This window comes from Paramisgurnus dabryanus, chromosome 18 (genome assembly GCF_030506205.2).
Source record: "Paramisgurnus dabryanus chromosome 18, PD_genome_1.1, whole genome shotgun sequence".
Classification (NCBI taxonomy): Eukaryota; Metazoa; Chordata; class Actinopteri; order Cypriniformes; family Cobitidae; genus Paramisgurnus; species Paramisgurnus dabryanus.
This window is the reverse complement of record NC_133354.1, coordinates 13619949-13645434: the sequence shown is the minus strand read 5'-3', so window position 1 is coordinate 13645434 and position 25486 is coordinate 13619949. Positions and strand designations below refer to the sequence as shown.

Below are 25486 nucleotides of genomic sequence, written 5' to 3'. Positions count from 1 at the left end.
TGGTCAACACAAAATATTCATATGGATACCAGCTGGATATTTTTCTCTTAATTGTTGGTTCTTATTTCATCTCTAAATATATTCTCACGTGTTCTTTACCTACATATAAACATGTACCATATAGTCACCTATCACAACCAATTATTTATGTGGACATAAGCAACTTTATTCCTTATGTACAGTGATCAGATCTAATCATAAAATCATATTTTACTTTAACTTAACAAATTAAGTGTGCGTGTGTGTTGCTCCTTATAGGACATTTAAGTGTTCATTACATTTGTGTCTTAACATGACATGCTATTCTTTGTTAAACTGGCATAAAAAAAGAGGAAATATACTTAATGTGCAATCAAGACCGCAAGCAGTTTATACATTGAAGTGCTTAAGGATGCTAAACCTTCCCCCATTTTTGTGTTGTTGACCAGACTCAAATATTATCAGACATTATCTCAAGCTTTAATTAAATCAACAGCTTTTTACAAAAACAAGCATTAGGCACATTCACTTTTACTTGTGGTATCCTGCACAGGTGCAGGGAAGTGAAATTTTACAGAACATAAAACATATTTAAATGCAGGTAATATAACTGTATGAATTTCATACAATGCGTATTTATATTAGTGAAGAAGTAAACATTTGCATCACATGATATTAGGATGACATACTGTACAAATGCATGCTGTATTCATTGTATGCATTTCTAATGTCTTTGTCATGTTTGTTTGTTTTCTTTCAGTCCTCAGATCTGTGGTACAAGTAGCTGTCCTCTGTTTCTTCTGTGTAACCATGGTAACTACCCGTAGTCTCATCCGAACAGTGAATTCCGAGAGTTTTCTGCAGTTTCAGTTCCTGTTGCCGTAACTCCAGAGAATCCACAAGGTCATAGATGCTTCCCAAAGACCACATTGGAGATGGAAACCAGGCTTTTACATCTCCATCCTTACCCACCACCACCATACTAAAGTAGTCCTTGTTTATCTTAATCTGATTTCTCAGATTCTCCACCACATCTTGTGTGAGCGTCTCTTTCTCTGGTTGACTTTTCCCTGTAAGATGATAAGAAATGCAAAACGTGTTCTTAAAGCATTATGTGTTATTTGAAATAAATGAAGAAGATAGGCGTATGATCTCACCATTTAATGGAAAAAACTCTACTGTTCCCGAAGCTGCCGATCCAGTACCCACTAGTTTCAGCAAGGCAAAATGTCGGATACCTATTCGTGTGGAATACATTTTGAATAAGCTTTGCAATGATATAATGAATCTGTATTCTTTTGGAAAAATAATGGGGAAAATATCATGCATACCCATTGGACATTCCTGTCCATTAAATGCTTGAAGCTGCTGATGGAATGAGTAGTCGTCTGCACTGGGTGCTGAAATAATCAGAAGTCTTCGTTTTGACATAAACCTGACATGCATATGAGAATGAGAGTTATTTAGGAGCGTGGTTTATGCTGGTTTGCAAAATGTTATGTTAAGTGATCGTGATGTTTATGAGTACCTCAGTAGCGAGTTCTCCTCCCGATTATTTGTTTCAGCTTGAGAACACAGTGATGGAGACGTTTTCTCCTGCTGCTTCTCAGACTGACGTGAAGGAAAGCTGTCAATGTAATTCAGTAAAACGGAAGGAGCTGTTTGCTTGTTGAAAACCCTGTTGAGCTAAAAAGAAATTGAGAAATTGTTTTGGTCAAATAAAAGTCACAGTTAAAGGATTAATCCACTTTCATAAAAACAAAACCCTGATAATTTTCTCACCCCCATGTCATCCAAGATGACATAGTTTTTCTTCAGGTGAAAATTAATACATTTTTTGAGGAAAACATTCCAGGATTTTTTCCATATAGTGGACTTTAGTGGACCTCAATGGTTTTCAGTTTCAATGCATCTTCAAAGGGCTCTAAATGGCTATGTTTACTTGCACAAAATTTTGTCAGTACAACTGAATTCAATACGATTGAAAGTTACGACAATACAGTTTACATGCACCCTAAACATTGTAATCTGATTTAAATGTTCGTTTACATCTACATTCTACAGAATCTGAACCGAATATCTGAGCAAGCGCAGTCAGGGATGCTAGATTCGCTCATCAAAACCATCGTAATGGACATTCAAAACTAGCCCAAAAGCATCCCACTGACTGTCCACAGCCCAAATATCAATAGCTAATCAATGAAATCATTTAATCTTTAACCTGCAGAAAAAACAACTGGTGGAAACAGTTTAAACAGTAGCCCAAATCTAAACATGAAAAGAGGACTTGGCAACGCTACGCTGCGGACAGCATCTCTCATTGAGTTTACGCTTTATCTCTGGATAAAAGTCAAAACTAAGTTGGAGAAAGTTGTTCTTAAGAAGTTTTCAGATATAGATAATTAAAACACACTTTTCAAAAGGCACAACGCTATTTTATTGCTTTGAGTAACCTAATGTTTTAAAAGTACACATAAACGCTGCAGAATGTACATTGCTTGTACAGCGCGTGACCCCATTAATGTTACCTTAATTATGCGTGATGCCATTGTCTTTTTGTTGCATGTTTCTGTGACGAGAAATATGTGATTTAAGAGGTAAAGTGAACTTGAGCACAAAGGAAGATATTTTGTGAAATGTTTGTCACCAAACGTTCGTGGACGTCATTTACTTACATAGTATTCTTTTTTCCTACTATAGAATTGAATGGGGTCCACAAGCAGTTTGGTTACAAACATTTCTCAAAATATCTTCCTTTGTGTTCATCAAAACAATGAAATTTATACAGGTTTGTAACAACATGAGGCTGAGTAAATGATGACAGATTTTTCATTTTTGGGTGAACTATCACTTTAAACTGCCTGCTGAGGTCCACTAAAGTCCACGATATGGAAAAAAAATCCTGGAATGTTTTCTTCAAAAAACTTTGACTGAACAAAGACAGACATAAACATCTTGGATGTCTGGGGGGTGAAAACATTATCAGAATTTTTTTATGAAAGTGGAATAATTCTTCAATAAGAAGGAAAATGTTTAGTTTGCTTACATAAGGCCTGAGGTCATAATCAGTCAACACCATTGAGAAGTCTTTGGAGTCGAGTCTATAATCTCTTCGGATATCGGCAATTAACGCTGGGTTTCTGAACTTGTATGGCAAAGATGCTTGTGGAGGCTCGGTATCTGTTTCAAACAGCATTATATGCAGTTTACAATTGTGAAAAGACTGTTTCACTATCTTGTTTTCAACCCAACATTGGGTCAAAAAGGGGCAAATGTTTATATTTGACCCAAACAACCTAGTTGTAGTTGTGTAAACGTTTGTTTAGGAAGTTTATCTTTGTGAATCTGTGTAAAATATGCTGACAGAGAAGTCAATGATTTCACTTCTGTTTTACCTTTTTGGTAGTGTTGAATGTGTAGTGTGGGGCTGTCTGAACCCAGAATGGACAGCACAGAGACCTTTCTAAGGGAAAAGTCACAGCTATGTAGCTCATTTTCATCTCTTTGTTTGACATACTGACTTGAGACATCACTTGGAGAGGATATTATCTGTTCCAGGAAACACAAGCAAACATTTATTACACTTATCAAGGGACGGCTACATGCAATTCTTAATAAACTCAAACTTACAAGAAGTCTTCTTTGTCCTTTAAGGTTTTGCATGAATTCTTTAAGAGCTGCCTTTTCTTTATCATCTGCTTCTCGTTGGGATTTTCTCCTCCCTCCTTTTCCCTTTTTCTTCTTGCCTTTTCCTTTGTTTTTGGAGTTTGAATGGTCAGCGGTTTGTTCTCTTTCGATCTCTTCATTGACAGTGTCAGAATTAGATTTTGCACCAGTGTGCTTTCTATCTGAGTCATGTTTTTTCACATCTGCCACTTGCTCTCTGTGTCTATCACTGTCTGCAGTTTTCCTTAACTCATCGTGGTTTGTCCTCCTGTTTCCATTAGATCCAGATTTTGAGCTTGCTTTTGTTGACGGTTTGCCTGAATTACCCGATGTTTTACGGATGACAAATCGCGAACGTCCGCTCAAGATATCCTGGACTTTGTTTCTCAGCGTTGCCTTTTTGTCCAGAGGTTTCTTCTGTGTTGGAAAGATGGACGTGCTGTTTCCTTGCTTCTGTGCACTGAAGGTTCTTTGTTTGGTGGAACTCTGTTTTTTCACCACTAACCTCTTCTTAGTAACCTTGCATTTAATAGGTAAACCCTTCCTGGCAACCTTTTCCAATTTGCGCACAGGCAATTGATCGATGGCCTCCAGAATAGCCTCAACACGTACCGGATAAGGAAATCTCTCACTGATTCTCATGTTCTTCTTCAGAATCAGCATGGAGAAGGTCGGGTCCTGCAGCTCCAGATAATGGAGGAACTTGGTCACCATTTCAGAATCAATGGGCTCCACTGTGGCCTCTCCGTGCAAGGAAGTGCGCTGGATTTTGCCCTCCATCATGGCATTCTGTATAATAGTGAGAATAAGGGTGTCTCTTTCTGCAAGTCGACAGTTCAGTCCTTCCGACTCCTGGATCTGTTTCTCCATCATACGCAGGTAGTTGTCGCTGTGCGATGGTGCTGTGATTACCCACAGGCGTTTTTTTCCGGCAAAATCAGCTAAAAAGTCAGACTCTGACTGCACGCCAGATTCCCTGTCACGGGCCCCAACTGACCCAGTGTTTTCTTTAGGAGGTACAGGTTCATCTTGTTTCTTCTCTTTGTGCTTTTTCTTGCCCCCTTTTGCAGACATCGCTGGACTGTTATTCCACAGTGCCAACAGGAACAGGAGTATCCACAGACGAGACATATTGAGACTTGAAGTAAGAAGGGATCCGCTAACCAAGAAAGTAAAGATGCAGGAAGAGGAATTCCAGCTTCTGGTTCACATTAAAGTTCAACCTAGTTACAGGAAATTTCTGGAATTTCTTAACTTCAAAGCAATGGTGAGCTTGGTGGCATGCAGAGTTGCTTCTTGCACCTCACAACACCATGTGTGCATGGAGGCTGAGCTTCCGAAGGGGGGAGGAATGAAAGGGGAGGATTTAAAGACCACCCTCTCCTCACTCTGGTTGTCAACATGTCATTTTTATTATAAATATATTTTTTGTATTTCTTTGTCACAAAATCTTAATATATTATTTTTGGAATTTAAATAAGAGTAACAGTAACATTTTACATTGTCCACAAAAGCAAACAAGCATTGCTTTGCAGGCCATTTTGCAGCTGCAAAACAGACATCAAAACTATGATGATTAGGACCAGAACCCTTTCTTGTTGGAAGCTAACCAAGCTTTATAAGTATACACTTCTTTGTATATTAAACTAAATATATTTTCTAAATTATACAGTTTATAAGTTTTTTGAATGAAACTACAAGTTTGTTTCTTATAGCCACTTATGTTCTTGGCCAGCCCAGCACATGAGATGTTATCAAGGAGGAAGTGAAAGAAAGCCTGTAGAAAGTGAAGGGGGTAAAATGTCATTGCTTTAGATCATAAAACGTGACAAGAAACTTAAGATAGCAATGTTGTTAATGTCCAGTTAGACATATAACGAATGTGTAATCTACATTTCATAGCCATTTTAAACCTCTACCTATTAATTTTATATATTAAATGTTACACATCACACAGAATCACAAATAAATGGGGACGACATGATTTTTCCAGGTGTGAGAAGAAGCCATTGCAGTGTGGATCAGTAAGGAGAGCTAATGGTTAACAGGCCCAGTGCACAAACATTCCACAAATGGATTTAGTTGAAAAGAAACATATGAGAGACGAGGGGGAAATTGTAAAGCAGTAACCATATCCAGCAGTGACAGAGGGGATAAAAAAAGTTCAATGCAAAAGCTATTGAAACAATCATGAATGAAATATGCTATATAATTGAGATATTTGTTGAAATGTATAAATGAAATATAATAAAAAATCAATTGAATTGTCGACTTTCAGATGAGAAAAAATATTCAGCTCTGCAAGTGTTTCTTTTCCATTTGTTTTAAGGCATTAAGTTCAACTCTCTTTAATCTGTTTTGTCTGTTCCACAAATTAATTTGTGATTATGGGGGCCAGTTTTCTTTCATTTAGAGTATAATTCTTTGGCCGTTTCTCAAACGGAAGGCTGCATCCTCCGGAGGTCGCTTTTGCAGACTTCATACGTCATCAAGGCTGGTTTATTTCAATTAACTGAGCATTACATAAAAAACATGAACATATTACAACAATTTACGATTAACTAAGAATGATAGTCAACTTTATAATTGTTAATATTCTGAAATAAGTCTTTATGACGTATGCAGCCTGCAAACGCGCCCTCTGAAGGATGCAGCCTTGTGTTTGAGAAGTTGCACCCGCAGCTTTTTTGGTCTATACTTCCCCCTGCCGGATGTTACACGACTCATAACCCGTATTTAATTCCCTCATATAGGCTATACATACTGTTAGTTTCATCTAAAAAAAAAATTCTAAATGTTTTTTGAGATTCCACTGTCAGGGTCATTGTGTGTTTCTCTTCTCGTTAGTTGGACAAGTAGATACACTTTTTCCAACACGTAGGTAGGTGGAAGAATGCTGCGATAAATGTAACCATTTAGTATGGCTCTCTTGTATCACATCATGGAACATTTATATCACATATGACATAGTTTTTCGCAGTAACTACAACTAAATTGTGGTAATTTGGTCAACACAAGGAATCAAACACGTGACATATAAACAACTAGTCTGAAACTATGTCTCTGTTTTGAATGTGTTCCCATTATATAAGTCCCATAATAAGCATGGATGGGATGCGAATTTGGGATATATGACTGTGCAGACCTATCGGCGTATGACATCAAAGTACCGCGAGAGCGATTTAAAAACAGCCTTTCGAGTCACTCTCGCGGTACGTTGATGATCGTTCAGCGCAGAGCCGTATGAAGTCGGACACATGAATGTTTGCCTAGATGTAAACCATACTGGAATTCCAAATACAGTCAGATTGAGTGGAAAGAGGTCTGCAGTCTACCAAATAAATACTGTCTTACCGGGAGTTACTTATACATTTCATATACATAAACAAAAATGGGCAAATTTAACAAACATAAAACGAATGTATAAAATACCTTTATTTTATTGATTTATTGTAATATCCCATGTTGTTGTTATTGTTACATTTATTATTTTTTATTCTTCTTTTGATTTGATCCATTTGTAGCTATTTTGAATGTAATAATAAACACACTGTGATCCTCTTTATATGTATGCAATGTTCTTGTTTTATAAAAATGAAGTTCAAGTCACATAGGTTGATTGACAGTCTAGCAAAACCACAGAAACTGAGCTCACAGAGGTGAACGCGAGTACTTCCGGGTGGCGGCGGCTTTGAGTTGCGCGTCCCCGTTATCAAAGGTCGCTCATTGATGCTCTGTCTCGACTCGGTGAGAGTTTTAATTGTTCATTATTCTTAGCGAACTTGACGGTTAATGGCAGACATGCATTATGATATGCATCGCTTTGATTTCCGAATGCAAACGCTTGTTAGCTATTGTTACTTTCTGTTTAGCTATCATGCTAATGTGTGTTATGGAAAGGAAAGGGAACTGAGCGCTTGTGTCCGCCTTCAGTCGACCGCAAGCCTGCATTATTATTTTTTTTACTAAACAGTAATGCATTTTTATACAATGCATAACAAATGTAAATAAATAGGACAGACGTGATTATGTCGCAGATGTGAATGAAAACACATCAAGTTTATAAATAACTTGCATGCGGAAATATCATGCTGTTTGATTGAATGAATGACTTCTGCATTGTCCAATAACAGACACGAGGACGAGCACCGCTATTTTGATGTCGGTGCGATATTTTATATATAACACTTTCAAATCTTTGTGAATTATAAATGAAATTTCATTTCATTGTAAGATTAAGTTAACGAAAATAGACTTATGTGTGCTGACGTGCTGCTGGATTTAGGTTGTAAATTAGTTAGCACGATAATCCAATAGATTCAGTGTGCACACGTGTCATTAGAAACTGTGATTTAATTGTATAATACGCCTTTGTGGTTAATGTATAACAACATTAATATGGGTTGCATATAAAAGAGGACATGTGAAAACTGGTAAACTTTGCTTTTCTAATTAACAGTCTTATTGTATTTTCTGAGTCAGACATTTTTAAGGTGTTTATGGTCTCTATTACGAACCATAAAAACCATAAATGACCTATAAGCCCTTCTGTCTGTAAACTGCTACCGTCTGACCCCAGTGAGATTATCGCTTATCACCTTCACACGAGATATTCCTAAACTGAACAAATATAGTAAACTGCACATTTTACTCACTGTTTGCTTGACTGCATGCCCTTGACTGTTTTAACCATGTGGATTAACTGTAAATCTATTTTTGTCTATAAATTGACCCATATCTTGACTTTCTCCTTCTACCAACAGTATGGCCTCTAGCAGTCATTGAAACTTTGTACAGTACTTCCCATATTATTACTTTATTAGGATGAATTGCTTCATTGACCTCATTCACACTACATGTAAATGCGGCTGTCATTCCCAAAAGTTTGCAGTGTGTAATACAAGCCAATGTTTACCTTATTGTAAGTTGCTTTGGATAATAGTACCCACTAAATGACTAAATATGAATGCGTGCATATATATTAAGCTTATTAATTTATAAATGGTGATCACATGCTGTCATAGGGCACAAATCTTTTAAAATCCCTAAAAAAAAGTTTTAAAACAAATAAGTAATTTGAGAGTAAATGCGAATCTTCATTCATATCTTTTTAAAAGAGTTTGAGCTGTCAATTATTTCTTGAAGATATTTACTCAAAATATTTATAAGACACAGTGACATAACACTCCATTAAATTCACTTGCACTTGTGTGTGTTTCTTAAAATGTGTCACCTTGATAAGAGTTGAAGGGGGTGGGCAGCTGAGCTGCAGTGATGCATTGTGGGATTTATCCATAGGGTCACAAATTTTTTTCTCTCTCCCTCACATGTAGGAGGAGGGTCGATTCAACTGTACAGCTCCTCCTTGTGTCTCCGATGGCGAGTCTTCTGCGCGTGGTAGCCAGCAGCTGTTCTGTCCCCCTGTTCACCGGGGTGGCCTGCGCTAGTCTACCGAGTGTCCGGACAGTGAAGACACCATGCCTGCGCTACTTTAGGACCCATCAAGCCCTCGCTCGCCTTGCCAGTCCAGGTAACAGTGATGAAATAACATATTATTGGGGTCTGTAAATATTTGATTTTCCCTGGCAATAAACTATGGTGAGAAACAAGTAGGATAGGATTGTGTAATAAGTACAAAAAATAAAGATTTTTAAATGTGCATGTTTATTAAGAGTCTTTGAGTACCCTTATATCCCTGCATAAACATTTTGTCATTTTAACTTTGGTTGCTTTCATCCAAAGTGACTTACAGTGTATTCAAGCTATGTGTAATCTCTAGAAATCTAACAAATGACCTTAACGTCATGCTGTAGTAGTTGAGCCGTAGGAACACTGTTTTTCCACAGCGGCCTTTGTTTACAATGACTCCCAAGGTCATTTTGTTTTCTCACTAAATCCCTCCCCCTGCTTGTCCCACCCCTATTACCTGCACTAAATGTCCCAGAATATGAATGAGAGTGTATGTAGCGTACTGGCTGCCTAGATACAGCAAATGTGTGTTAGAGACCAGCCATTAATGGCAGACATTTTTGTAAGAGGGGAAGAATGGTAATGACAGCTGGCGTGAGATATTTTTGGCACAGTATCAGCTAAAGAACTAGGACTGGTGCTTGTGAGACAGAGTGCTTGCTTGGAGAAAATATATAATTTTAGTGACCACCAGTGTTTGTATGAATGTAAAGTTTCAGTTTTAGGCCTAGTATGAAGGATGTCCATATTATATTTACTATATAATGGTATTTTATTCTGACTGGTTTGTTACAAAACCATCTCTTTTGGTCTTAAATGCCCTTAACCTCCTAAGACCTGGATGTTCACATACGTGGACATCACATTTGTTTGTTGTTTGCACCATAATACTTAATTCGATGTAACTGCAACATGTTGTACACAAACATGGCCGATTACACGGCTTCATGTTCAAAGAAAAATATTTGGTTATTATATTTATTGGTTCTTCCCAACCCCAAAATAGCTGGTAGGAATATTTGAAATAAAAGACAAACCAAAGCTCTGGTCTTAGGTTAAGATACATTGGGATGATTCTCATGAAATCCAGATTAAGGTGTCCAGCATCAGAATTTTTAAAAAGCCCTTGAAGCCAATTTTTTTGCACATATAAGATTAAGGTTAAAACTTAATATAGCCATTATTTTTAGAGGATTTAGAAAATATTTCCTATAGAATTATTTACATTTTTTAGATTATCATTATCAAAAATTATCATCACCACAACATGATATTAAATAAAATGTATGCATTTACAAACTCATGTTTCGGTAATGAGAACTAAAAAGTTATCTAGGTACTATGACAAACAAAATTTCAACTTTATCTGGAGAGAAAAATAACAATTGCTTACCCGTTTTGTTATTTTATACCTACCATATTTTGTTAGTTCCTTGAGGGCTTAAACAATGATTAAAAATTGTTGCGGAGGATGAGAAAATTGGTCTTGGACACATTTATATTTCTTATTATTGTCTCTACATTTACCAATGATCACCAAATACCACATGTTTCTTTACTGTAAATGTTTATAGTATAACATGCACTGAAGCTTTTTATTTTTTAGATTTTTTAATTATAAATATTTCCATGTTAAAGAACCCAAATCCAGTCATGGACACGTTGCGGTAATGAAAATTTTCCCCTTAAATGTGGAAAAAAACACAATTGGTTTGTATGATGTCATTTGAAATCATGTGCAAAATAGTACATGAAGAGATGTTTGTAACTGCATGATTCTTATTTTGATAGCATTTACTTTTTTATCAAAATGTTTCATGACACCTCATAATTCTAATTTCATGAGAATCGCCCATTGGGAGCTTGTTTTGTAGCATGTGTCCTGGCTCTAACCACCTCCAGACAGCTCAAGTCTGTGATTCACGTGATCTCAGATGTTGTTATTATCTATAGGTCAGGCACATGCTGGAATTTTCCACAAGGGACCTTCTGGTACCAATAGGAAGACATGGCTTGGATCACATCTTAATGCATATTCGAGCTGTCTGGACCACATGTTGTTTGCACAGACTTATAGAGAAAAACACATGAAGTAAAGCTGTGCATAAAAATTCAGTTTGATTTGTTTTTCTCAAAATGCCAAAATTCGTTGTGTTGCTTGTTTTGTCTTTTAGAAAATATGACTGGTATTGGAGCAAAGTCAAAAGGTCTTGCTTTACTGTAGTGTAATGCACACAGCTGTAAAATCAAACCTTTCTTGAACTCCATAAATGTTTTTATGACTTCCCTGATATCAAAGGTCTCCGAGTTTAACTCTTCTTTCAACTGTCTTGAGAATGAAAGATTATAAATGCCTGAATCCCTATGTCCATAAAGTTGGTTTTAAACAGATTAGGGACAGATATGAGACTGTGGGAATTCTCCTGGAGGTTGAATTTTCTCAATATAGTGGTTTTTAGTTGTTTTGAGTAACTCAAGATCATTTATGTACAACTCATTTTATTTCTATGATATATCGCTATCTTTAAACTTTGATCATGCACATTTTTCCATGCACATTTTTATGATTCCATAACCCCTTGTTATTCCTGCAGGTATTCCATACAAACAGCTGACTGTCGGCGTTCCCAAGGAAATCTTTCAGAATGAGCGTCGAGTGGCCATCTCTCCTGCTGGAGTGGAAGCTCTCATCAAGCAGGGCTTTAATGTGGTGGTGGAGTCGGGCGCCGGGGAATCTGCCAAGTTCTCCGATGACATGTACACAAAAGCCGGAGCCAGCATTAGGGACGTTAAGGATGTCCTTGCATCTGATGTTCTTGTTAAGGTACAGATTCTTGTAATATCTTTATATGAGATGCCACTTGGTAGACGGTATAATCATTTTTATATGCTTCTCACAGGTGCGAGCCCCCATGTTAAACTCGGCTTTGGGAGTTCACGAGGCCGAACTCATGAGCGAAGGATCGACTCTTGTCAGCTTCATCTATCCTGCTCAGAACCCAGAGCTGATGGATGTGCTGTCCAAGCGCAAAGCCACTGTCTTGGCCATGGACCAGGTGCCACGTGTCACCATCGCCCAGGGTTACGACGCCCTCAGCTCCATGGCCAACATTGCTGGGTTAGTCCTTTTGAAGTAACTTGGAAAAACTGTTGTTGCACTCGAGGTATACGTTTAGTAACTTTAGATATTACTTATAAATGACATTTATTTATTTTTTATCCCCTGTGAAAAATCCCAAAACAAACAGTTAACCTTCAGTGGCCGGAAAGTCTTGGCTACTGTCGCTAGCACGCAACAAACGGGATATTTGTGGCGAAGGTATAATTTCTTGATTTCTTTCCATCAGTGCCTGTGACTGATGTGCCTCTGTTTCTCTTGGCAGCTACAAAGCCGTGGTCCTGGCAGCAAACAACTTTGGCCGCTTCTTCACCGGTCAGATCACAGCCGCAGGGAAGGTTCCCCCAGCTAAGGTATGCTTGGCTTAAGTGCACACGGCCAAGTTTTATTTGACTTTGAGCATTGCTGTATACTTCTTACATACATTAGCTCTTAGAAGCACTTTACCTTAAAACTTTACCTGATTTGATTTTTTTCTGTATGTGTCAGTTTGATGTGTGCTTGCTTGGTTGTTTAAAATGAACTGTTTATACTGGCAGGTGTTGATCATTGGCGGTGGAGTGGCTGGGTTGGCTGCCGCTGGCAGTGCCCGTGCTATGGGTGCCATTGTCAGGGGCTTTGACACCAGGTATGCTGTACATACAGTGTCTGTAAAACTTGAATATAGACATAAATGCAAAAACTTTAAATGTTTTGTGCTCTGTATTCCAAGTCTACCTTTACTATAGATTTGTATGAGGAATTTGATTTGTATTATATGAGCACCTAATTTTCTGTACAATTTGCATTCTGAAAAACTGGTCTTAAGCAGTTGCTCTGATTTGCATAACATTTGGCATGTATCGTATATAGAGACACCTGTCAGAAAAGTTATTGTGTGGCCTATCTGAGCTATTACACCAATTGGGTGTTGCCCATAATGACTGATTCACCTGCAGGGAACAAACTTGGTATGCATGGTAACAAGGACAATTTGAAGAAACATGTCATGTAATTTTGTTGGAAGGGCTCAGTTATGTAGGAACTTGTGCAAAATTAAATATGTGGGTCAATGAAGTTAAAGCGATAGTTCACTCAAAAATAAAAATTGTCATTTACTCACTCTTGTGTTGTTATAAACCTTGTTACAGATGAACACACAGCAAGATATTTTGAGGAATGTTTGTAACCAAACCGATCAGAGGCCCCATTGACTTCCATAGTATTCTTTATTCCTTCTATGGAAGTCAATGGGGCCTCTGATCGGTTTTGTCACAAACATTCCTCAAAATATCTTCCTTTGTGTTCATCACAACAAAGAAATGTATACAGATTTGTAACAACATAAAAGGATGTAAACAATAATGCAATTTCCATTTTTGGGTGAACTATACCTTTAAAGGTGCAGTGTGTAAATTTTAGCGGCATCTAGTGGTGAGGTTGCAAAGTGCAACCTACAGCTCATTTCACAGCTCACCCCTTGCTTTTGAAACGCATAGAGAAGCTATGGTAGCGACACAGGAAAAAACATGTCATTGTTGGAGACAACTTAATAAAAAAGTTTGTCCGTTTAGAGCTTCTGTAGAGACATGGCGGCACAAAATGGCGTCTTTCATGTAAGGGGCCCTCTGTGTTATGTAGATAAAAATGTCTCATTCTGAGGTAATAAAAACATAACGGTTCATTATGAAAGATCTTTATACACCCATGATAATGTAGTTTTTTTTATGTTATTTTGCATTTCTGTCAAGAGATCCTTTTTAAAATTACACACTGCACCTTTATTGTACCACCAAAAAAGCTTGATCCATTGCATCCACACGATCTTTTCAAATTTGTCTGTTGTTGAAATTCTTTGCTTTTTTAGTCGGTCTGAAGCCTTTTGTTTTTATTATTTATGTTTCTTTATGAAAAGATGCGTTTTATTTCTTAATTTTTTTGTCAGTATTTATAAATCTGAGATGTGAGTCATTGTTCCTGCATAGTTTGTTTTGACAGTTGTTGTATTGTGTGCAGTCTTTATTCTTTATCCAAAAACAAGATCACAAACCTCCTATAATCAATTACTACTTACCTGCACAGTACACAAGCAGGTGTGTGCTTGTTCCACAAAGTTTTTGCCTTTAGTTCCTCAAAACCTCCACTTGGTGGCAGTCGTGCATTAGTCATGAAAGTGAACCATTTGTAACAAGAAGTCAATGCCGTCCTTGGATACTTGATTCTTATTGGTTAGTCACAGAATTAGGTCTATGACCTCTGAACTGTATAACTGCAGTCTGTCACTGTGGCTTTGCATTAACTGCACATGACTTTAGTTTAGATAATAATTTCCCTTAATGTGTACATTTGTCAAGGTTTTGATCACACTATTAGGATTTATTCTGCAATAACGTGAATGACATACTGTAGTTTATGTAAACATCTGGATCTTTTTATAAGCCCATCTTGTGTAGCTCATCTTGGTATCCTTCAGGCATTTTCTCATCATCTTCTCTCCCTCCAGAGCAGCTGCATTAGAACAGTTTAAGTCGCTGGGTGCTGAGCCCCTGGAGGTGGACATTAAGGAGTCTGGGGAAGGCCAGGGTGGCTATGCTAAGGAGATGTCCAAAGAGTTCATTGAAGCCGAGATGAAGCTGTTTGCCAAGCAGTGTTTGGATGTTGACATCATAATCACAACTGCGCTTATTCCCGGTATGCATACATGCAAGATTCATTCCCTTACTGTCTTACATCTTTATTCATCATTCAACATCTTTGGCATAGTTCACCCAAAAATGAAAATACTTTTATTCACCCTGATGTTTACCTGAATGAATTTCTTTTTTCTGATAAACACAAAAGAAGACATTTTGATAAATGATTATCAGCACACATACATGATGACTTTTATAGTAGAAAGACAAATAAAAAGGAAGTATTGTGATAAATAATAAAGAAGATATTTTGATAAAATATGGTAAGCAGAAAGTTGATGGTTCCCATTAAATTCCATAGGATTTGTTTTTCCTATTATGGAAGTCAGTGGTTTCCACCAGATGTGTGCTTCCCATCATATATTAAAATATTTTCTTTTGTGTTCATTAGAAAAAAAATCATACAGGTCTAAAACAACATGAGGGTGAGTAAATTATGACAGAATTTTCATTTTTGAGTGAACTAACCCTTTAAAGAAACGCTTAACTTGTTTTGAAAATATGCTCATTTTCCAGCTCACCTAGAGTTAAACAACTGATTTTTACCTTTTTGAAATCCATTCAGCTGATCTCCGGGTCTGGCGGTACCATTTTTAGCATAGCTTAGCATAATTCATTGAATCTAATTGGACCATTAGCATCGTGCTCAAAAATGACCAAAAGGACTTTGCTGCAGCAGGCGCAATGATATTACGCAGCGCCCACAAATAGTCCCCTTGGTAACTTTTATTAGCAGGGGACTTTTTTCTTAACTCTTTCACCGCCAGCGTTTAAAAAAAAAGTTGCCAGCCAGCGCCAGCGTTTTCATGATTTTCACCAAAGTTTAATGCCTACCAAATGAAAGAACAGACCCTCTGCTTTCAAACAAAAAAAAACTGTTTCATCCTACCTTCAGTGGTTCTTTTGTAATCAGCTTTTGAATATGGGTAGGTTTCTGCAAAAACACCACATTTTGAGCAAAAAGCAGAGATAATTCAATTTTTGTGACGGACTTTTCATAGAGATCCCATTCAGAGCGATCTTTAAAACAGACACGGACATGCAGCCGCTTGCCATAGGGCAATACTTCCGGGTTAAAAAAGTTGCGGAAGGGTATTAATAGCGGTATTGCGGAAAGACAGAAAATCTCGTCATTGGCGAGGAAGCGTTTTCTCTTAATTGACGAGATATCTCGTCAATGGCGGTGAAAGAGTTAATGGATTCCAAAACGGTAAAAATCAAATGGGGGAGCTGGAAAATGAGCCTATTTTCAAAAAAGTGGAGTGTCCCTTTAAGGAGTAATAATTTAAATATCAACATATAGCTTTAGACAACATTTAAATGTATGGTGCCTTATTATAGCTTTATATATGAAGGTATAAGTTGTTTCAAGTGCTTTCTGGTGCTTGACTGCAATTGATAACTTGTTTTTTGTTCAAAGGATAGCTCACCCAAAAATAAAAATATTGTGATTACAGAAATGATGACATGATTTTAATTTGGAGGTAAACTATACCTTTAATAAAAACAAATAACATCTTTTGTGTTTGGAACAACATGAGGGAGAGTAAATAATGAGTAATTTTTTTTTACTGAATCAACACTTTAACTGTGATCCTGGTTTATCTCAAAATACTTTGGTTAATACTAAAGAGAGAGATTAGCCTGCATAGCTAAATAAAGTGTTAGTCGTAATTGCCAATTTAACAGCTCTGTGGTTGCAGATGTGCTTTGTGTTCATTAAAAGGACGTTTTGTCCTAATCTCCTTGACCGAAAGGTAATAAAAAAGAGGCCTGTGTCCATAACAGGGAATGTTTACCAAATCACTATGTTTCCCTGGTGTCATAATGCTTGGTTTGGGTCACTCTGTGCTTTGAGTTGGCAGTTTGCTGGCTTTCCACTCTTCATTGGCGTTACTTTGTTCCTACACTGTAAAAAAGCAAAGTTTTAGTTGTGAAAAGTTGACATAACTTATAAAATCAAGTAGAAATGGATTTACTTAATTTTTTAAGTTATAGTACTATACGTTGATATGACAAAACGCTGCATATTTTTTATAATGCATGACATTTTGCGGACCGCTGGTATAATTTTATCTCCATCCCTGAAGCTACTATGGAGAAACATGAATTTTTGCACATGATGCAGATTAATGTGCAAACCGCACATCTTGGGTTGGGGAATGCATGCAATCTGTTCTATTCTTATCCAAGTTTCTGTTATTTTTTCAAAACAAAAATACCGCTAAGCAGCTTATTGGCGTATAAGGTTGCAAGGATAAAAGGCACATCAGAGGAGGTTTATTAAATGCATATCAGTCATGGTTTTGGTTTAGCAATCTCACTTTGCTGAATTTATTATGCAGGTCGGAAGGCCCCTGTGCTGATTACTAAGGAAATGGTGGAGACAATGAAGGACGGTTCAGTGGTGGTGGACCTGGCTGCAGAGGCGGGGGGAAACATCGAGACCACAGTTCCTGGAGAACTATCTGTTCACAAAGTGAGTACACTACGGCCGAGCAGGATTCTAGGGGTCAACTTGAGCATCATTATGCCTTTTGTTTATTAGGAAGGTACAGGCAAGTAGGTTTTATGGGTTAATCTCATGAAATTTGGGTATGAACACACATTCAATTTGACATTCCTTACTCTGGTTCAAAATGGTAAAATGTCATGAACTCTCTAGAAAGGAAAGATTCTGCATTAAAGCACTTTACGATGCTGGATAGTCAGTTAGACAAATAGACATTTGGTCTAATAAATTGGTAAAAATGTTGTCAATGATTCACGTTTATTTCAGAAATTGGTTTTTAACCCACTACTTTTCTGTCCTACAGGGTGTGATTCATGTCGGATATTCAGATCTTCCCAGTCGCCTCCCAACTCAGGCCAGCACATTGTACTCCAACAACATCACCAAACTTATCCGTGCCATCAGCCCAGATAAGGAAACCTTTTACTTTAATGTCAAAGAGGATTTTGATTATGGCACAATGGACCATGTGATTCGAGGTTCAATAGTTATGAAGGTAAATCTAGCAATTTATTGAAAAAAAATATTATATATATATATTTAATAAGATTGCAATAATTACATTATCTAATGCAACAATATGTGTATTATAAATTGTTTAAATATTAATAAAATATGAATAAAATACATTAAACTTTACATATTACTGTACATATATTTATAAAAGTATTTTAAAGTTCATGAAATTATAAGTTGTTTCAAAGTTTGAGTCTTTGCTAAGCCGTTTGTCTTTCTGTTCATAGTCTACTGGAATTAAAGAGAGCGTTTTTGCACTTCTAAAATGTGTGTTTTTCTCTAAGCAAGACCATTTACAACAGTTAAAGAACATGAGCAGTTATAAATTTATGACTTAATATCTCTCTGGCATTGGTTTAGCTTTCAAAAAGTCAAAAGGTGATGCATTAATCCTGGCTCTCGCTCTGTCTGTCTGTCTGTCTGTCTGCAGGATGGGAAAGTTCTTTTCCCCGCACCACAGCCTAAAAACATCCCGGTGGCTGCGCCGCCAAAACCAAAGTCTGTGCAGGAGCTGGCAAAGGAAAAGGCTGCTGCCGTCTCACCCTTCAGAGCCACTCTCACCACGGCTGGACTTTACACCGGAGGTAAATCTCAGTCTTTCTGCCCTCCGTGCCTTCCTGTTCCCCCAGATCAATCCCGGTCCCGCAGGGTTAATTTGAAAGCACCATCCCCTGGGTTTTAAGAGGAAGAGCTTGCTGCATTGTTGCTCTCTGAACCGTGTTAATGAGGCTATCATGCATGTTTTTATCAGTGACCCCTTTATTTCTATTAAATTTTTATGATGAATTTATCCACTTTAGTGATCTGCATTTCTCAGAATTCACAAAAATGGCAGCTCTCCTGTTTGGCTTTCATTCCCGAGATGCGATTAGTCTCAAAAGCACCGCTAAACAAAACTCCATGCAAATGAATTCTATTGGTTGCAGACGGCCCGCCAAACGCTTGTGTGAGAAAAGGCAACCCTGGCTTAAAATCAAAGTGCTCGCTCAGTCGAGCCTCACATGAATCACGCATAAATAAACACCGCCTGATAAACAAACATGCAAATGAGATCTTCCTGCCCTTTCATGATTGGCCGTATGTGTGTGAGCTCAGGTGTGGGGAATCCTGACCTGCTCGGAAGACCGAAATCGCTGTCTTTTGAAATGTGTATTGGTCACCTAATTGTTTTAATTTCCCTACCACCTTGGCCCGTTTTAGATTCTGAATGCCAGGAAACTAGAATGATGAAGGGGAGGTTATTTTAAAGCTTGCCTCCTAAGGGGTCTGTAAGGTTGTCATGCTTGGGTGCTTGGTAAACCTTCAGAAACAGGGGCTGTGTCCGCAATCGCATACTCTTGAGTAGGTGTTATGAAAAATGGTCAACTGAGTACAGTAAAGTTAAATGAACTGTTTATATCTTCAGGTTCTTTATTTGAGTCATTAAATTGGTATTTTACTATATCTTTAATACTTGTCCCATTAAAGTTCATTAGGCAAAACATTTGACTTTATCCAGTTCTCTGTTTCTGATGCCCATAAGGTCTTGAGTCAGCTGGACTCAAATAAGCCTGCAGCCTATTTAAAGTTAGCAACTGACTTTATTGCTGAACCTTTGGCTTACTTATTTAATCTTTCCATTTCCCAATGTGAAATCCCAAAGATCTGGAAGACTGTCTCATGGCAGTGGAATAATTATAGGCCAGCATCCAAATTGTGAGTGTGATCTAATCTTTTATAGAAATTAATGAATGAACAATTAATCGATTTATCGAAGGCTTTTGACACAGTTGGTTATGGCAACCTTTTAAAACTCTAAATTTTTGGTCTATCAGAAAATTGTATTAAATGGTTTGCCAACTACCCGTCAATGAGAGCACTGTGTGTGCTTTTAAATTACTGCACTTCTACTGTTTTATCAGTCTTTAAAGGTGTCCCTCAGGGGGCCGTTTTGGGACCCATTTTATTTTCTTTATGAGTTAGTAAGTAAAGTTTATTTATATAGCACATTTATCTCAGCAGAGTGTACATAAATAATATTTCGGATAATATCCCAAAAGCATAGATACCATGTTTACGCAAATGGCACATGTTATTTATTGCTCGCTTCATCAGCATCACAAGCTCTTCATTATTTACGGTCAGCATTTGTTTCTTGTTTCTTCTTTCTTGGCCTGGTCACTCTTGTAAAAGAGATTAGTTGGTTTTATATTTAAATTTTTGAAAAGCACATTTCTTGTTGTTTTTTCTCAGGTCTGGGTTCAATGATCGGTCTCGGGCTGTGTGCTCCTAATGCTGCATTTACTCAGATCGTTACAACCTTTGGCCTGGCAGGAATTGTGGGATACCACACCGTCTGGGGCGTCACTCCTGCTCTTCACTCGCCACTTATGTCTGTCACAAATGCCATTTCAGGTAAATTATTTTGAAGTATCTTATGCCTTGTCTTTAGGACTAGAGCAGTGGTTCTCAAACTTTATCGGCGTGCGGCCCCCCTTGTGTATAGTTGCCCCCACTTGTGCCCCTCCCAAAGAAAATGTATGACATAAAACATTGTAAAACATAAAATTTGAATTAATCAAAACTTATTAAAATATACAATGTAGTGTTGTTGGTTAGTAGCCTTATTTTTCTGAGGTTTAATTCATGATAAGTTGTGTGTTTTTTAAAATGTCAAAAAACTGGTGCCCCCAGTTTGAAAACCACTGGACTAGAGTATACTAGTGTGTTGTCTTCCTGTCTGTCTCTTGAAGGATTTGCTGTTAAATGGATAATTCACCCAAAAGTTTTATTTTATTCATCCTCATGTTGTTCTGAACCTGTATGAGATTCTTTATTCTATTAAACACAAAAGAAGATATTTTGATAAATGATGGTAAACACACAGTTAAATTGTACCCCCTGACTTTTATAGTGAGATTAACAAATACTATGGATGTTAATGGATACCATCCACTGTGTGCTTACCATCATTAATTGAAATATCTTCTTTAGTGTTCAAGATAATAAAGTTACTCATGCAGGTTTAGATGATTAAATGATGACAAACGTTTCAGTGTTAGGGTGAGTTGAGATATGTTAATACATTAAAGGGAAAGTTCGGCCAAAAATGATATTAAACCCATGATTTACTCACCCCCAAGCTGTCCAAGATGCATATGTTCATCGTTTTTCAGACAAACACATTTTCAGATATTTAAGAAAATGTTTTAGATCTTTCAGTTAATTAAATGTGAAGTTACGGGGTCCACGATCTTCAAGTCCAAAAAATTGCGTCCATCCTTCACAAATTAAATCCAAACGGCTCCAGGATGATAAACAAAGGTCTTCTGAGGGTAATCTGCATGGTGTTGTTGTAGAAATATCCATATTTAAAATTTTATTAACGAAAATAAATACCTTCCGGTAGCGCCGCCATCTTAGACTCCTCTGTATTCAGGAGAGAGTATTAGCGTAGTGTACGCACTTTTCTTAGTGACGTATGACAAATTCGGAGGGCACAGAGCAGCAGCAGAGTAACCTCCGTAAATTGCATAAAGGTCTGATCTTAAATGCGGACGCGACTAAGATGGCGGCGTTAACGGAAGGTAGTTATTTTCGTTAATAAAGTTTTAAATATGGATATTTCTACAACAACACCATGCAGATTACCCTCAGAAGACCTTTGTTTATCATCCTGGAGCCGTTTGGATACATTTTGTGAAGGATGGACGCACTTCTTTTGGACTTGAAAGTCGTGGACCCTGTAACTTCACATTTAATTAACTGAAAGATCTAAAACATTTTCTAAAATATCCGAAAATGTGTTTGTCTGAAAAACGATGGACATATGCAACTTGGACAGCTTGGGGGTGAGTAAATCATGGGTTTAATATCATTTTTGGCCGAACTATCCCTTTAATACCTTATATTTTTTACAGAATTTATTAATCTTGGTTAATGTTAAATGTACATTTATAGCTTAGTCCTTTACATCAGCTAGAGTTGTAACGGAAATGATGGTGAAATGAAAGTGTACTGCATATTACGATTAACCTTAGATCATTTAAAGTGTTCTAAGTATGAACTTTAGCTACAAGGATGTTTGAAGGTATGAAAACCCACTTGATTTAAGAAGAAAAATGTATACATTTTTTATTTAATTTGTAGGTATTTAATTTCTTCTGTCCATCCCTGAGTTAGCGCCTGATGTGTCAAGTCAGCCCACCCGTTAAGCTGTGAATTCATCTCTTCATTAGTCTAGACGTGAGAACCCAGGGTTCAGCATCAGAAGGGCAGATCAAGGATGCTTCGTTAAGCTTTTATTCATTTCTCTCAGCAGGCTGAGCGTCCAGGTCCTTGGTGGTCCGCATTGTGGTCCTTTATGTCGAGAGAGCCGTAAAGTTAAGATTGAGAGAGTAGTGGAATCAACCGAAGCAATTAGCTTTCCACGACCTACTGCACATTTCCTGTGTGTTCCTTTATTGGTTTTGTGCAGAGGTGTCAAACTTATTTGACACTTATTGAGCTGTCTGTTTCGCCGGGCTTGAAATGTGAGCTAGTCGGGGAATTTGCTCATTATCGTGCCAAAAGTAATGAAGCTCGGACACCAAAGTGGCCGAGACGTTAAGGCACAGATGCGGAATTTCTCATTGAAAGTGTTGGTGAACTTTTCCAGTAGCATAAAGTTACTTTTGATTTCTTACTCCATGTGGAGTAAATTTCATTAGGACTCTTTCATCTACCTGAAACTAGTGAATCAGAATGAGCCGCTGTCTCCATCTCTTTACCTGATCCAAGGAATTTCAAGTTACCCGTATTGGTTTTAGGTCCGGTTTAATACCCATGACCTAGTGATTGCGTCATTGATCACCTTCCTTCCAAATACCTCATCTTCTGTGATCATAGACCGTTGGAAACAATACCCATCCAAACAGAAATACATTAGTAAGTAAGCTCAAACATCTTTCATTTTCAGCCAAGGGTTTTATTTTACTGAATACAGACGTTTGCAAGCATTTGTCTGCGTCGATTTTCGAATCGTCTGTCGTGTTTCCTGCAGTGTTGTGAGCCAAGCGCACGCTACCACAAGCTAGTCTGTGATCAATTGTTTCTTCGGAATTACAAAGTGGGAGGAAATGCTTAGCAACAGTTACACACTTCATTGACTTAAAGAGACCACTAACTAACAGGCCCACCTCAGGTTTGGTCAGTCGAGTCATGGCACAGAAGCATTTGAAAGCGATTAGAGAGGTGATGGTTATCAGATTGCCGCTGGGGAATTTAGCGGTGTCCTGATCGAAACGAGTTCTGCTTTGACAAGGCATGTGGGCGAAATACTCCAAGTAAAGTTGATTAGGGGAGGGGAAATAGTTAAAATGACTCAAAGTTTGTGTTGTTTGGTTTTTGCATCTGCTGCATTATTTCATGAAACATGGCAAATTGTCAAGATCTTTTTCCCATATGTGCTTTGTTAGTCAACACTTCCAGCAAGTTATTTTAATTTGTGAACGTGGACGGCCTTTATCTAACATAATGTGTTCGCAGGCTTGACTGCTGTTGGTGGCCTTTCTCTCATGGGTGGTGGATACCTCCCCAGCAGTACGGCTGAGACCCTGGCCGTCCTGGCTGCTTTCATCTCCTCAGTCAACATTGCTGGTAAGTGCACAGAACATGTAATTTCATACCCTTCAAGAGTATAAAGGGATATGCAAAACTACATACATCGGTTTTAAAGAATTAGTCAATTTTCTTAAAAACAATCCTGATAATTTACTCACCACCATGTCATACAAAATGTTGATGTGTTTCTTTGTTCAGTCGAGAAGAAATTGTTTTTTGAGGAAAACATTCCAGGATTTTTTTCCTTTTAATGGACTTTGATGGACCCCAACACTTAACAGTTTTAATGAAGTTTAAAATTTCAGTTTCAACACAGCTTCAAAGGACTCTAAACGGTCCCAAACGAGGCATAACGGTTTTATCTAGCAAAACAATTGTCATTTTTAGCAAGAAAAATAAAAAAATATGCACTTTTAAAGCACAACTTCTCGTCTTCCTCCGGTCCTGTGACGCGCCAGCGCGACCTTACGAAATACGGCATCACGTCAAGAGGTCACCGATGATGGATGCAAAACTATGCCTCAGATACTAATTATTGTCTTTGTGTCAGTTTATTGTTTAAAATGTCCGCAAATGTGCGTTTCATATATGTAACACGTAACCTTTCTGCGTTATTACGCAATTACATGAGGTCGCGCTGGCGTGTAAACAGAGAAGTTGTGGTGTAAAGGTGCATATTTTTTATTTTTCTTGCCAAAAATTACAATCGTTTCACTAGATAAAACCTTTAGGCCTCGTTTGGGATCGTTTAGAGTACTTTGAAACGGCAATTTTAAACTGCATTAAAACTGTTTAGTGTTGGGGTCCATAAATGTCCATTAAAATGAGAAAAATCCTGGAATGTTTTCCTTAAAAAACATAATTTCTTCTCGTCTGAACAAAGAAAGACGACAACATTTTGGATGACATGGTGGTGAGTATTATCTGGATTTTTTTTTTTAAAGAAAACTGACTAATCCTTTAAGGAAGCTGCTCTTTTCAAAATCAAACACGTAGGGTTCATATACATAAGACCCGTTTTTGCAAACTCCCAGATTGGAGCACAATTGAATGTTACGCCTTAATGTGATGGGATATATTGTCCAGGCTGATTACTTGGCCACGTAAAAAATCAAGTACAGTTACAGATGCAAGCAGGTGAGTGCCCACAGGATGCCTTGCAATCAGGTTCGTGAGAAAAACACCATATTCGGTTCCCAACAGGTGGGATAGTTTAGTCCGGGGGTAACAGACAAAACTCACACCTAAAGCAGGAAATGTCAGCATGGCGGCTTTGCTTCAAAGAGCCTCGGCTGTGTCATAAATCAGCCCGAGTCCTGCTCTGCTAAACCCAACCCAAAGGGTAATAAGAGTAAAAAAAGGGCATGTGGCCAAAATGGCATCCTGAATCCGGTGACCTCTTTATCCTTCTGAACTCTGTGTTTGAGTGCTCTGTCCAGTGGACCAAAACACCAGTCTGGATTTTAATGATTTTAATGTCAGACTACTAGGCTTTTACAGGTTCATGTTTTATAATAACAACTTTTAGATGTGTGTTCCAGCACACATAAAGCGTTCAAATTTATATATTTATCTTCTCAGAAAGCAGGTGTTTAATTTCAGTAGAAAGTTAGTTCCATTTCTCATACACGGCTTCATCCCAACAGTCCCATTTACCCATAAACCTTTAGGAGGTAGTAATATGGACATTCTGGTAAATTTTTCCTTTTCTCTCTCCTACGATTTTTATTGTTACAAGTGCATACAGGAAAAAAATAGCAATTGCTCTCTCCAATTTAATTTCAGTAAAAGACAAGGAATTTACGTGAACCTGCTCCATTAATGACAGGAATGAAAACATTTTTATTTTTTGGCCCTGACTATACTGTCTGGATAGCCTTCATGTTAAATTGTGGAAAAACGGAACGTTCTTTTTAATGCCGCGTATTGTGCGTTTGACGGTCTGAGTGCATTTACTTCTCTCTGAAGTGTTTG

At 37.7% G+C, this 25486-nt stretch overlaps 2 protein-coding genes across 2 annotated transcripts in view; one reads left to right on the top strand and one right to left on the bottom strand.

Annotated features, from left to right (window-relative positions):
- Positions 1 to 192: 192 nt before the first annotated feature.
- On the bottom strand, positions 193 to 5105 carry ccdc80l2 (coiled-coil domain containing 80 like 2). Its single transcript, XM_065286762.2, has 7 exons — positions 3610 to 5105; positions 3375 to 3528; positions 3026 to 3159; positions 1508 to 1665; positions 1311 to 1414; positions 1137 to 1217; positions 193 to 1049 (listed from the first exon to the last, which is right to left on the bottom strand). Exons 1-7 carry the CDS (start codon positions 4774 to 4776, stop codon positions 736 to 738), a joined length of 2112 nt encoding a protein of 703 aa, XP_065142834.1. The 5' UTR covers positions 4777 to 5105; the 3' UTR covers positions 193 to 735.
- Positions 5106 to 7276: 2171 nt separating this feature from the next.
- The window catches only part of nnt (nicotinamide nucleotide transhydrogenase), a 41485-nt gene continuing 23275 nt past the window's right edge, over positions 7277 to 25486 (top strand). Inside the window, exons 1-12 of the mRNA XM_065286761.2 lie at positions 7277 to 7392; positions 8979 to 9175; positions 11709 to 11938; positions 12015 to 12232; positions 12498 to 12585; positions 12772 to 12860; positions 14715 to 14902; positions 17250 to 17383; positions 17721 to 17912; positions 18363 to 18516; positions 20165 to 20326; positions 23438 to 23548. Coding sequence (XP_065142833.1) covers positions 9022 to 9175; positions 11709 to 11938; positions 12015 to 12232; positions 12498 to 12585; positions 12772 to 12860; positions 14715 to 14902; positions 17250 to 17383; positions 17721 to 17912; positions 18363 to 18516; positions 20165 to 20326; positions 23438 to 23548 — 1720 coding nt within the window. The 5' untranslated portion in view covers positions 7277 to 7392; positions 8979 to 9021. The remainder of the gene's footprint in view (positions 7393 to 8978; positions 9176 to 11708; positions 11939 to 12014; positions 12233 to 12497; positions 12586 to 12771; positions 12861 to 14714; positions 14903 to 17249; positions 17384 to 17720; positions 17913 to 18362; positions 18517 to 20164; positions 20327 to 23437; positions 23549 to 25486) is intronic.

Coding starts and splice junctions, on each gene's coding strand:
- ccdc80l2 (XM_065286762.2), bottom strand. CDS start 4,776: ATGTCTCGTCTGTGGATACTCCTGTTCCTGTTGGCACTGTGGAATAAC. Junction 3,160..3,374: donor CATTCAACACTACCAAAAAG/GTAAAACAGAAG, acceptor TGTTTGAAACAG/ATACCGAGCCTCCACAAGCA. Junction 1,666..3,025: donor ATTATGACCTCAGGCCTTAT/GTAAGCAAACTA, acceptor ATTTCTTTTTAG/CTCAACAGGGTTTTCAACAA.